Genomic DNA, 14472 nt, shown 5'->3' on the forward strand with positions numbered 1-14472 from the left:
GAAAAAAGTAAAATACATATTTTCACCTACCAGATTGTCAAAAAGTAAAAGTTCAGTAATAGTATGGTCAGAGCGTAGGCTGGCATAAGTGGTTGGTGAGAAAACAGGTTCAACCATCCAGAGAGCAGTCATCTCTAGGAAGCGAAGCTCGTGATGGGAAGACTTCATAATTTACTCTCTACAATTTTATTTTTTTAGTCATGTTTATTACTTTTATAAGGGAAAGTTATGATAAAAGGTTCTTTGTTAATAATTATAGGCGAAGTTACAAGAGTCAATTGAATATGAAGATTTGGGAAAAAATAATTCCATAAAAACAATTGCACTAAATCTCAAGAAGTCAGATAGGTAAGTTTGGTCAATATTAAATTAACTTGGGGCAGAATAGTTATATAACAAAGGTCATACTAGAATTTATTCTGCAATTATGGCATTCAAGTTTTAGTTTGTTACCATAAAAGTACAGTGTCCTTTTGCCTTAAAAATTTACTTTGTGCATCTCAGGAAAGGATCCTAAAGGATCAGAGCCAAGGAAATAAATATTGGTTCTCTGTGCTGTTTTCTTTTCATCCTTATATGAACTATTTTATCAAAATCTCTTCATATTATAATTACTTTTTGCTTTGGGGAAAATGTATTGAGAATTGCTAAAATATTTGAAAGACAAACGATGATGTTACAAATAATAGTTTCTTCTTTGCTAACCTTTAGGTATTATCATGGTCCAACTCCAATCCAGTCACTACAGTATGCAACAAGTCAGGACATTATTAATTCTTTTCAAAGTATTAGACAAGAAATGGAAGCTTATACACCCAAATTAACTCAGGTAGGTAACTTATGCAGTTGGAAAACCAGAATTCCGGAGGTGGCTCCATAGTGTAGGGGTTAGCACGTCTGCTTTACACACAGAAGGTCCTGGGTTCGTACCCCAGGTGGAGCCACTGACCATACCCCAGGGGCACCAGGCCCCAGGTGCACTCCGTGAGCCTGTGGGAAGAGACACCCCACCTTCAGAGATCCAGTTCTTAAGGGGAAAAGGCAACATCCATAGGTCAGGGGTGGAAGTGGGAAGGGGGAATTAAAGAGGGAGAAAAAAAAAAGAAAGAAAACCAGAATTCCCATAGATACTTCTTCATTTGATGAGCACAACCAAATTGAACTATAACTAATATTTTAGTTGGGTTTAAAGACATATTTCTGCTAAACAGAATATCAAGGTAGGGAGAAAAGATATTTGGCATATTCAAGAAGTGTCTGAAGATAAGATGATAATGAAAACTAAGATGAGTTTTGTGACTGCTAAAGTTTTCCTCCTGTTTACACAGATTTATTGGTAAAATCTCCAAAAAAATTCTGGACATCATTTTGCATGGCCTCAAACTCAGAACATATAAAACAGCTTATTCATTTTTTCCCACCCTTATTCATACATCGGTTGATTAGCAAGTTCTGTCAATTCTTTAGTATTTCTTGACTCCATTTACCTTGGTTTAGGCAAACCTCATCAGTTTGGCACACTGCCACTGCAGGTTATCTTACTAAAAACATAAATCTGATCTTATCACTCTGCAGCTTAAAAACCTTCACTGCCCTCCTTTGTTTCCATTGTAATTATCTGAATGTCCTTGTCTAGCCAGACCCTTTATAATTTCACCCTGTCCACATCTCCAGTCCCAACTCCAGCCATATCTCCATTCCCTACCACACGTAACCAAGAGTCCTGTATTCCATCCTAACACACTAAAGTACCCAAGGTTGTTTAATCATGTTATCTTCGTGTTTCCTTGCTTTTGCTAGTGCTTTCTCTTAGAATGCCCTTACCCTGTTGTGCCCCTGAAGAGCTAATAATAATTATTCAAAACTCATCTCAGATTTTATTGCCTCCATAAAAGCAATCCACAACATCTACAGTAACAAGTTTTTTCCTTTTCCGTTTTTATAAATACCAAGGCACTGAGTTTATACCTGTGCTTATCACGTGTTGCGACTTATATTTACTTTTTATTTTGAAGTAATCTCAGATTTACAGAAAGTTGTAAAAATGTTTTCTGACCCATTTTGTGAGTAGATCCCTTTACCCCAAATATGTGTTTCCAAAAACAAGAGATTCTCATACATAACACAATAAAGTTATATAAACAATAAATTAGCGTTAATAAAAGTATTATCTAACCTAAAGGTCTTACAAAAATTTCACTAGTTGTACCACTAATGTCCCTTATAGCAAAAGAAAACTTTTCTTGATCCAGCATCCAAGTCAGGTTCATGAGTTGCATTTAGTTCTCATATCTCTGTAGTCTCCTTTAAAATGGAATCATTTTCAATCTTTGTTTGCCTTAACGACCTTGATACTTGAAGGGTAGTAGCCAGTTTTTTTGTAGACTGCCCTTAATTTGAGTATCTCTAATGTTTCCTTAAGATTGTAGTGACATTATGCATTTTGAGCAGGAACACCACCTAAGTGATATCTAAATGATGTGTTATCCTCAGTGCATTATATCAGAAAGCACATACTTATGATCACTTGGTTAAGGTAGTATCTGCTCGGTTTCTCTACCAAAAAATTACTATTTTTTTTCTTTGTAATAAGTATATTGTGGGGAGATACTTTAAGACTATTCTCTTTCCCATCAAACTTTTTACTCATTAGTTTTTTGGAATCCTTGGTGATTCTTTCCAAAAGCAATTATTGCTAGTAGTTAAATGTTGATTTTCCAATTCCATCATCCACTCTACATTTATCAGCTAACATTGTGTTAAAAAGAAGAGCTTGCTTCCCTTCTCCTGTGTTTGTTTATATCTGCACGGATCCATGTATTCTTACATTATTCTATGGGTTATGGGTTGTTGATATATATATATTTTTAAACTAAGGTATAATTTGCATTCAGTAAAATTTATCTTTTTTAGTCTATTCTGTGAGTTTGAATAAATATATACAGTTATGTAACTAACACAAGATTTAAAAAAAAAAAATTTTTTTGACACCTCCAAAAAAAATGTACCTAGGTTTCTCTGTAGTCAGACCTTTCCCAAGCCCTTCGCACTGGCTTCTTTCTGATAGTGTCCTTACCAGTACTTGAGCACTTTCTTACTTTATGGCACAGTGAGATAGATGTTCCAGGTTCATCTTATACTTTCCCTGCCCCAGGCATAGAATCTTCCTTTTAGTACTGGGTAGATTTAGAAACCAAGATTTCAGTACTGAGTGTACTCATTGCTGTTGGGATGTCATTTGCTACTGGTGTTATTGTCTCCTCAGCAGACAGCTAGGAAATATATATATATGTACACATAACAAATTTGGGCTTATTTGACTACTTTCCTTTTAGGCTGTAATTGCCCAAGTAGACCCACCTAACTTTTTTAAGCTGTGATCAGTCTTAAATATTAACATTCTTTCCCACATCTACCTTCTTCTCACCGTATATCCCCCCAAAGTGATTTCATTATCTGAGACACATGAATTGAGTCAGGAAGGCCCAAGAGATGATGTGTTCTCAGGTATGTATACTTAAGTATAGCCAGTGGCTAGTCAAAAAGCTCAGTAGTCACAGAAGCTTCTGGTTACAATGTATTATAAAATTTCTGACAAAAGGAAATAGGAGTAAAGTGAACTCTCATGTCCCCTTAACTTGTGGTTGTCATGTGCTCTGCTGTATGCCAAGCTTAATTTATTTTTTTATCCAGCCCATACACTAATGGATTTATACTTGTGAAAACTCCATTGAAAACCTTTAGACACACTAACCCTGCACTTGAACTGTTCGACAAATGATTTGTTCCTCTCTATAGCCACAGTGCTTATTAGACACTCATTGAATAAATTGGTCAAAATGTTGATACTGACACAGTAAGGAATACATTTTTCTCCTTTTCACTAAGTATATTCAGTTCATTGAAAAATGACGAAGGATGTATTTCTGCTGTGTTGGGTTTTTCCCCCTAGCTGCCAGAAAGGATATATGTTAACATATTATTTTACTTGACATGTTTTCTTAAACTCAATTTTTCCTTCAATAGTAAGTTCAAGTTAAAGTTGAACTTGTGCTTAAGAAAAGGCTTAAAGCTTGTGAGTTTTGAGGTACCTGTGGACTTTCCTAGTATTCCTGGAAGATTGGTAGGTATTCTCTGGCCTCATGGAAAGTAATCCACTCTGGTTGCTATAAAGTATGTATTTTTACAGAAATAAAGACTTACTGGACATTTTGCCATAAAACTGAAATGTTAAGTAAGAAAGATGGCAAAAAAAAAAAAAAGAGGAAAACTTTTCTCTCTGTTTTCTTTCAGGTTCTCTCAAGTAGTGCTGCCAGTAGTACCATCACAGCACTGTCACCTGGAGGAGCACTTATGCAGGGAGGGACACAGCAAGCCATAAACCGTATGTGTTGGGACACCTTCTATGGCTGTCCTTTTACTGAAATAAGCTCTAAAAAGCAAGTTGAGGGGAGGGCTAAAGTTTATTTGTTTTTCTTTGAACATCTCTGGGATTTTTGTTTAGTTTTTATGCATCCAGATCCTGAAACATATCTCGATGATAACTTAGATTTCAGAATTGTCTTAATATTACAAACAGTGGCATATTAGTAGTCTCTATATCATTATAAAAGCTTTCTTTTTTTTCTTTTCTATCTCTTAGAATAAAGGGGAACCTAAAAGTTTTCTCAAAATCCGAAGAGAATTTAAATTCTGTGATGTCAGCCACAAAATCAGTAATTTGATTCAGAATAGTACATCCTGCTCTGGCATTTGGAAAGTGTGCACATTCAGATTTATTCTCTGGTCATTCTTTCAGAGACTATACGTATATGAAAATAGCTTTTATCCTATGTACCTTTGTTTTGCAGAAATGGTGCCAAATGATATTCAGTCTGAATTGAAACACCTGTATGTGGCTGTTGGGGAACTACTGCGGCACTTCTGGTCCTGCTTTCCTGTTAATACACCATTCCTAGAAGAAAAGGTCAGAACCAGTTCCAGACGTAGCCAGCTATTGTGGTAGTGTGAATTAATAAGGTAGTATTTTGAATTTGGAAAGTGTTTACCATGTGCCAGGTAACTACTTGGGTAACTACTTTGAATACATTATTTCATTTAAGCCTGTTAGCATCTTGATGGAATAGGTGTTGATACCAATTTTATAGTTGAAGAAACTTGAGATTCAGACCAGTTCCACCACTTTCGATCATACATCTTAAAACTTGTATTTACCTCTGAGCCACTAAAAGTGACTAAAGAACAGAGACCCAAAACAAGTCACATCAGTAAAATTATTTACTTGGTACATTTTTTAGAGGCGATGAAATCTAAACTGAGATTGACAACAAATATAGCGCTAGCTATTTAACACTAAAACTCTTCTAACCAATTAAAGGACAGTTGACAAATAGAAAAATATTTATAGTATTAATAGTAATAGCTTTACTATACAGATTGCTCTCATAAACAGTTTTTAAGAGAAAGATAAATGCCCCATTAAAAATAATAGGCAAAAGAATCTTAACAGTTCACTAAAAAATGCAAATGGCCCAATAAACCTAAACAGAAATTTTCATACTCACTAGTATTCAAATAAATGATCTTTAAAGCTACAGTGAAAGAATATTTTTCATCTTTAATCTGGAAAAGAAGAAAATCCTTAAAATAATCACTGTTGGCTAAGTTGCTAAGGGAATAGCCCTTTCTTCTCCTGCTAGTACTTACCTTTTTAAAAATGCTTTGACCAGAAATTCAATATTTAGAAACTTAACCTAAGGAAATAATTAAGAATGTGTATAAATTTAGCCATAGAGACCATAGAGATGTTCCTCTACCACTGTCTATGAAAGAAAATGTGGAAATGGCCTAAATATCTACCAGAAGGGGATTGGTTAAGGAAGCATTTGGTATGCTCATACATTAAAATACTATACATCAATTTAAATGATGACTTGGATGAGTATTTAATGACTGAAAGATGTTTACATTAAACCAAGTGAAATTTTAAATCTGTACTATATATTTTCTATATATGTACATTTATACGCATGCACAAAAAATGTCGAGGATATGAATTATGAACCAAAGTGTTTAATTAATGATCTATGAATGGTAGAATAGAATAAGTATATTTTTATTTTCTACTGTTTGCTTTTTTAAAATTTTTCTACAGCAATCATTTATTACTTTTGGGATAGTTTTTTTAATTTTAAAAAATCTATGTTAGGTATCATTTTTCTGCACGGTGAAGCCAGTTAATCTCAAAAAAAGTAACCTTCCTCTGTGTATTTTTCTTGTGCTTTCTATAGGTTCTTTGAGATTTCTCTGAAATTCACTATTTCTCTCACCTTTTTTAGGTAGTGAAAATGAAAAGTAATTTGGAACGATTCCAAGTTACAAAGCTCTGCCCATTCCAAGAAAAAATTCGAAGACAGTATTTAAGCACAAACGTAAGGCAACAATCTGATTTTGGCCTGATTTCCTATGTAGTAAATGATGAAATTTATTTATTTTGGAGTAAACAAGTAGGTATATTGTTTTTTTTCTGTTGCTCAGGACTTTTTTGTTTTGTTTTTTAAAAAAAAAAAACTGGAGATGCAAAGATGAATAGGACATAATCCTATTTTTAAGAAGTTTAGGGTGTGGAGTGTGAAACAGACACACATAAATATGCAGTCTGGTAAGTACAGTGATTAGAAATGGATTTTCTGTGACGTTAATGAAGCTGGGCTTCAGAATCTCACTTGCTGGGCCTATTCCAAAGCCCTGGCCATGTGTTCACATGGTCATATGTTTTTGTGAAATAGGCAATTAAGTGTACTCTGGTAGGGGTACATTCTCTCTACTCTGACTTCCTTGCATCTCACTTTCCCTTGTGTTACATAGCATACATAAGACTAGCAGCAGACATTTGGGATTTGGGGTAGAGGAAGTCAAGTGGAGTATACATTTTATTTGGGCTTAGTGGGTTAATCTATGTGTTTTTCAATCACTTCATGTATAGTTAAGCTATTACTAATCACCTTGGTGTAGAAATGGCTTTAAGGAATGCTTGTATTGCTTATCTTGTCAACTCATCTAATATTGTGACATTAGGGTGCAGGGCCAGAGTGTGTAAGTGGTATGAATGTGTTCCACAGTCCTGGCACAAAAAGAACATGGGTAGAGAGAAAATAAGATTTGAAATAAATGAACCCAGAAACCAGTCTGTAGAAAAGTCTTCTAGGCATCCAGAGTGTAAAACTATAAGCAAGGTTTTGATTCTCATTGATATCTAGGAAGATCTTTTTTTAAGCTTTTTATTAAAATATAGTTAACTTAAAGTATTATATTAGTTTTAGGTGTACACCTCAGAGTACTATTTTTTTAATGATAAAATGTAGAATACATTCAGAAGAGTGTATAAAATACATATTTGCTTTTTAAAATAAAGCAAATACCTCTGTACTCACCAATTGCGGTAAGAAATAGAACATTACCAGTACCTATAGCCATTCTCTGAGTGCCCCATCCAGTTGCCTATTCCTCCCTCTCCAAGGCCATGACTAACCCAGGCATTCATAATCATTTTCATGCTTTTCTTTATAGATTTATAGTCTATGTGCATGTTCCTAAAAACACTTATTTTGAAAACCTAGGTAGCAAGCACAAACCTAGCAATGCAAAGAAAAGCAGAAATTGCCACTCTGTGAACAATTCCTAGGTTATAGTCTGCCTGAAGCTTCCCTGATTGTTTACAGAAGGGTGGGGCAGTGGGTGAGGTAGTGAGTGGAAAGTGTCACTTTGTGCCCAGGACTTTTAGGTTTGTTTTTAATACAAGGCTAGAGCAGCCACACAAGATCATTTTATGATCACCATCCCCATACTGCCAAAATTGACTTGTAGACTTTACAAGAATTTTACTTCCAACCACATAAGCACTGTCCACCTCTAAGGAAACATATTCCAAAGACATTATACCTCTGGAGTCTTTCTCTGCTTAATGACCAGTGTGGTCCTTTTGACTTCTAGTTATGTCCATGATGAGGTCAAAATCTTTTCTACTCAAGATATATAGTTCTGTGCTCATTTCAACAGTACATACACTAAAATTGGAACGATACAGAGATTAGCATGGTCCCTGCACAAGGATGACACGCAAATTTGTGAAGCGTTCCATATTTTTGTGCACGTGTCACAGGCATCAAAAAAAATTATGTGTGTGTATGTTTATATTCCTGACCTAAGGAATGGCATAGTACTTGTATTAAGCATTGAAACCATTTAGATTTTCTGCAGTCTACTAAGTTATATTGAAATCCTGATATGTTATAGCTGGAAAAGACCCTAGAGAACATAGAAAAATGCTTCACAATATTGGTTAAGCAGCAGAATGCACTGCAGGAGCTTTTGAAAAATCTAAATTCCTGTGTCTCAGCCCAGACCTGCTGTATCAGAATTTTCAGGAGGTTAGGTATTTTTCAGATGTTCTGTAAGATAATGTTAATGCTACCACCCTGGCCATAGTCAAGACTAATATTTAAATCTAGAAATCACCAGTTTAGTTTACCTCCCTCATCTGACAGAAGGAAAAGCCTAGAGCACAATTACAACTTTCATGTTGTCCTATAACTGGTTAATGACAGGGCAGACATTACAACCCAGACAGAGCAGGTAAATTTCCAGCCTCTACTATACCCTACCATCTCTTCTACCTTTCTGTACAAAATGTGTCTGATAACACCTTCACAGAGGGCGTACACATTGCCCTATTGGGGAAATACAAGTGAGCTTGGAAACTACACTCTGAAGTATATGCCAGATCGGGATCAGAAGCATTCACTTCGTCAGTTGTTCTTTAAGTGTCTTGCTGTGTTTTTCAGTTGGTAAGTCACATAGAAGAGATGCTTCAGACAGCCTACAACAAACTCCATACATGGCAGTCACGGCGTCTGATGAAGAAGACGTGAAGTGTCTGGCTCTCACAGGTTTTGTGAGATTAAGAGAACTGTTACCTGCAGTGACTCTGGAAACCTGGCCTGACAGACATGCAGATGATCACACAGAAGTGACAAGAAATATCTGCACCACGCCAACTCTTGGAGCTGATGCTGTCGTACTTGCACATTGTGAACTGAAAGGAAAGGAAGTGATTAAATGCTGGGGAGGTAAATTAAGGCAGAACCAAAATGAGCTAAGTTGCAAATATATATATATATATATAAATATATTTTAAAAAGACACTGTTTACTGCAGTTACTCAGGAACTGCTTTTGATTCACATTAAGCTGCTTTCAGAAATTAAAAAAAAAAAACTTTTTAAAAGGGTGCATTGAAAAAATCTGAGGTGTTTTGTTGTTTTTCTGTGTAAATTTTTTCTCTAAGTTTATGGCACAGGGTACACCTTAAGTATTTCTCCTCCATCCTCCACTTGATCCTCAAGTTTTACTGAATTCTAGTTGTCCCTTATATCAGCAAGTTAGAGTACTTTAAAATAAAACAGAGAGACTGTTGCTCAACCATCAGGAAACAGTTGTACTCAGAAGACATTGGTCCTGTGTTTCCTACGGAAATAAGAAACAATAAATATTGCACTGAATGTTTGTGGTTTGGAGTCCCTAAATGATAAAGAGGGAACATATTTGCAGAAAGTTGCGTGAGGTTTTTATGCAGAATTTTGTCAGAAGACAATGGCACTGCATGTTTTTCTTTGAGTGCAAATGTACATTGCTGAGATTTTTTTTTTAATGGCATGTGCTTTGAAAAAAGGAAATTGCATTTTTAAGAGTTTAAAAATCTTATGAGCAAGAAATATAAGAAATCTTACTTATTTTCACCTCTTTAGAAAAAAATAAAGATGTTTCTCATATCTCCTTTTCTCCAGTATCTGACTTACTGCCCTTGGCGAATCGATAATCATTGCATGATGACTGAAAAGCCTAAATGCAAAAAAAAAAAAAAAAAGATATGTTCTTGTTTCTGGAATCCATGCCATATTTTGTTCCTAATAGGATCAGCTGACTGTTTAAGACTTTAGATGTATTAAAAGTTACAGAAAAAGTAAAACTTTTTATAGATACTCTTTTTAACTGTAATACATCCTGTGATTTCTCCTTACGTGTGATATTACTTGGGTGGGCTGCTCAAAGGCTACTCATTCTTTTTTAAAGCCATTTTACAAGCTGGTTATCATTCATTTAATAGCTATAACAGTTCAGGACTTGTTCAGACTTTGAACTGGTATAAAGAAAGCAGCAACATCACTTTCTGCTTCAGTCCTCATTTCTCTTTCAGATCAGTATAGTAATAGTGTAATCTCTTACAATTTACAGTTTTACAAAGTGCTTTTCAGCTGTTTTATCACAACTACTCTAGGAATAGCAATGGAGCAGATAGAAAAACGTTTGAAATAGAAGAGTATGCCTTCTGGGAAAGGCAAATGTAAAGAATTGCTCTGTTGAGTGCTCTGTTAAAGATTAAGTGATAAAAATAATGGAACCCAAAGAAGCCTTTTTGGAACTGAGTAGGCTTCACTAAAGAGGTAACATTTTAGTTAAGCCTCGAAGGTTGGATAGGGAAAAGCATGATGAAGTTATAAAGGCTTTGAAAGAGCCCAGTGTGTTAGGGAAACTGTGTTGGTTAGGTGGAGGGTTGGGAGATAAAAGAGGCTGGGAAAATCAATTTAATTCAGGTGAATGGCTTTGTATGCCAAGGTAAGAAATTTAGACCTTACCCATTAGGCATGGGGCACCGCAGAGAAAATTTTGAGCAAATAAATGGTTTTTCTGAAGATTTTTTTTATTATTATTTTTGTTTTGTTTTTATATAAAAAGTCTAGCAGTTAGGGAGGCCAAAACCCAGAAGGCTTTTGGAATAAACCAGACAGGAAACTAGGTCCAAATTAAAGTGGCGTTCTGATAAATAAGGAGGGGACTGAGTAAAGACATTCCTAAGGTATGTGACCAAGTCTCAGGGAATGTAGGACTTGTGGGAGATTTCAGCAGAGCTCTCAATTTCATGTCTACCTTGCATTTGAAATATAGCACTCTTAGAATCCTTTAAAAATGAATTTTGGCAGCTGTTTAGGCCTACTATGGCCCCACCTTTCCATTATGGAAAACAATAGCAACTGCTGGTGATTGAGGACTACTGTAAACCAGCACAGTGCCAAGTACTTTTCTGCTCTCTCTCTCACTTCATTCTCACAACAACCAGTGAATCTAGTAGGTACTACAGATTATTTTACAGATTAGAAATGGTTTAGATATTCAGTTACCAAATTCACACAGCCAGTAAGTGGCAGAACTGAAATTTACCCTAAACTGCAGTCACTTAAGGATAAAATGCTTGTGCAGTTGAAAGCAGTTATTCCCCCAGTCCTGGCTTCCATTGCCTAGTTTCTCTTTTGACTTCCCTGTCAGTCATTCCTGCCTCTGATTCTATCCTGTGCTGCTGTTATGGCAAATCACACACATTATAGGGTTAGTCTGCCTAGTGGATCCCATCAGCCCAGAAAGCTGCAAAGTGTAATTATATAATAAAACCATGTCTTGCCTTAGGAAAATGCATTTCTCCTAGAAAGAAGCAAAAAGTCAGTGGTGATAGTCTGCTTTATATATTGCAAAATGAGTAGGATACCTTATAACCACTACAGTCTGCAAAACAAAAGAGTGCTTTAACATCTGTACCTAGGAAGGTAACCCACTATCCAGGCTAAGGGTTTAATCCAGAAAGTGATTTCCTGTTGGTGCATATACCTTCTGGAGCCAACAGTGGCTGTGGAATGGAAAGCTGCCCATTTTTAAACTTAGATTTCTGTCTCCAGTGTCAAGACTAATGTGGGATTCTTCAGTCCATTACCTCTGCCCTTTCCCAGTTTAGCTTCTTCAAGACTCAGCTGTTCGCCCAGTTTCTGAGGCCAAGGGAATCTTATTTTCAGCTCTTAAGTTGTCCAGAGCTGGAGCATGTCCTAGAACCTGTTTCAGGGGTGATCAGCCTTAGTTTGTTGTCCATATCCTTGCTCGAGTGTGAATTAAAGTCACAGAAAACACTTTGGAATTCAAACTTTGTAGCCACAGAAAGTGTTTTCACACTTTCACAGAATCCCTAATGTGACAAATGTGCAATTGCACCTGTTGAGGTGGAGCCAGAGATCCAGCTCTTCCCACCCAACAATACAGCATGAAAAACGGTACCTTCTCTGGCACCTGAACCTGCTGTGTTGGTTGGGATGGCTGATACCAGGAGCAGGATGAAGCTGAAGTATAAGAAAAATTCTGGCTTAAATTTTACTTACCTGAATACATAGAAATAAATAGCAAGATGGTTGACTTAAACCCAACTTACTAGCAATTACATTAAATGTAAACACTGAACAGTCTAAAAGACATTGCCAGGTGGGATTAAAAACAAGATTCAACTAAATGCTAGTTATAATCACAGAAATGTCTAGACTTATCCTCCCATCACTGGACTTGCCCTCCTATCAGATGTCAAGTTCAGGTTCACCAGGTGTTAGAATTCAAAGGCCTTTATGGCTGAAATGTATTTCTTTCTGGTTCTAGTAGCCAAATGTCTGGTGAACAACAGAACAGTGCAAAGGGAATGACAAATATAAGATCATTGATAAAAGTATTTTTTTAAGTTTGAGTACTGCTGAAGTATATAAGATAGAAAATGTTTCTATACCCTTACCCCCAAATCTCTCTCTCTCGGGGTAATGCTCAGTGCATTCATTTTCTTCCAGACACTTTCTGTGCACTTAAAATTATTTTTATAACCTACAACCTGAGATTTTCATGGCAAAGGGAAACCTGTGTGCACATTCATGCCCTTTAAAATGGAGCTTGACAGTGGGGCTCATCTCCATTTGTGGTCCTGTGCAAATTTTTGTGAATTGGTCCTATTCATTAGTGTGCGATTTCTGGCAATTGGTTACCCATAAGAACAGGCTACATGCCTGGCCTGAAAAGAAAAATTCCTTGGAGTTTTACATGTACAATCAGATCCTTGTCACCCAAGAACATTTAGACCCACAGATATAAGGAATAGAGAAAAAATGTTCCAATATGTCTTCCCAGGATTGATTGTAACCTCAACGGCAGTAGAGACATGCTATAGCAGAGCTGTTGGAGCACAGACTAGGACATAGGCTGTTTGGGTTCAAATCCCAACTGCTAGCTGTGCAACCTTGAACGATTTACTTAATCTGTGTCTCTATTTCTTCATCTATAAAATGGTTCTTGCAGTACTCGACTGATAGGGTTATAAAGTATATAAGGCACTTGGCTTTTACAAGTGGGCTGCTCCTCTGTCTCAGAACAGCCCCTGGCACAGCTCCAGCCTAGCCAAGTAAGTGAAGAGGACCAAAGTTTTGCCACCCCAAAGCTGCCTTTTGGGATACTGATTGAAGCTGGTTACTAAGAAACAAAAGACTAAGAACCTTTGACCTTCCCTGCTTTCCTGCCCAAGAAATTCAATAGAAAAACCTGCTTCAGAAAGGAGATCTTAGGATGTTTGCCTTAACCTAATTTGAATTAAGTGTAGTAAATAGGAGAGTTTCAGGCAGAGGCCTGTTAGCTAAATACCCCGTGTCCCACTGTTCCTGAGTTGCCTAGCAAGAATTGGCCTGCCATGTGTGTCCTACTGGTACCAAAGAGTGGGAATCCTCTCCCAGTGCGTTGTCCAGATTCTTGATGTCTTGAACAAAGAATTGAGCAAGACACCGAAATACAGTAAAAAAAAAAAAAAAAAGTTTATTAGAAGGGAAAGTACACTCCAGACATGGAAGCGGGCCAGGCAATGTGGCCAATTTAGGGTGGCCAGAAACATCCCTGTGCTTTACATCTAGACTAGAGACACTACAGAAAACTAGGAAACTGTGGGGCCCCCCTGGCCAGCCCAGCCCTGTAAATGACTGACTATAGTACCAAGTAATAAGATGTTCTTCTTAATTTAAAAAAAAAAAAGAAAAAAAGAGTGGGAAAGGCAGGTATTATGTATAGGTTCTGGAATAGCCCTCACCTGAGGAAGTGGTCAGGCTAGACATGGGTACAAGGCCAAGAAGAATTCTGCAAACCAATTGATGCAGAACAAGGTAAATCCCCGCACCCTCCTCAAGTGGGACTCAAGTTCTACACCTGAGAGAGGGTCCTTGACTGTGCGCAAGAAAGAATCCAAGCGCACGCCACGGAGACAAAGAGTTTTTTTAGAGGGGGTATCACTTTTGAGAGGTGTCTTCTCTCAGAGGGGGAGTGTGAGAGAGTTCCGAGTATTTGAAGAATTTAGTTTATATGTGATTCTTAGTTTCTATGAATTACAGTTTAACGACTATTTCCCTATGTTCCTTTGATGGTGTGGGTATACAGCGTGAACAATATCAGTATGCAATCTCAAAAGTGTATCAGCAATCTCAGCCTTTGTTCTGTAGGTTCCCGTGGTCTGGCCGGAGGGAATGAATGGTTGGGTTTATTTTGTGTACAGTAAAGACTTTGTTTTCCAGTTTTTCTTTCC

At 36.8% G+C, this 14472-nt stretch overlaps 1 protein-coding gene and 1 non-coding gene across 3 annotated transcripts in view; both read left to right on the forward strand.

The window, feature by feature from the left end:
- GTF2H1 (general transcription factor IIH subunit 1) overlaps positions 1-10044 on the forward strand; it is a 32055-nt gene extending 22011 nt beyond the window's left edge. Inside the window, exons 10-15 of one of the 2 annotated variants that reach the window (XM_011377749.2) lie at positions 260-348; positions 712-829; positions 4294-4384; positions 4851-4966; positions 6339-6431; positions 8844-10044. In XM_011377749.2, coding sequence (XP_011376051.1) covers positions 260-348; positions 712-829; positions 4294-4384; positions 4851-4966; positions 6339-6431; positions 8844-8930 — 594 coding nt within the window. In that variant the 3' untranslated portion in view covers positions 8931-10044. The remainder of the gene's footprint in view (positions 1-259; positions 349-711; positions 830-4293; positions 4385-4850; positions 4967-6338; positions 6432-8843) is intronic. The other variant, XM_011377748.2, reaches the window with a different exon arrangement.
- Positions 8043-8146, forward strand: LOC111730587. The gene has a single exon (XR_002776748.1). It is a non-coding gene; the product is annotated as a U6 spliceosomal RNA (small nuclear RNA).
- Positions 10045-14472: the final 4428 nt, after the last annotated feature.

Source organism: Pteropus vampyrus, unplaced genomic scaffold, assembly GCF_000151845.1.
Source record: "Pteropus vampyrus isolate Shadow unplaced genomic scaffold, Pvam_2.0 Scaffold321, whole genome shotgun sequence".
NCBI lineage: Eukaryota > Metazoa > Chordata > Mammalia > Chiroptera > Pteropodidae > Pteropus > Pteropus vampyrus.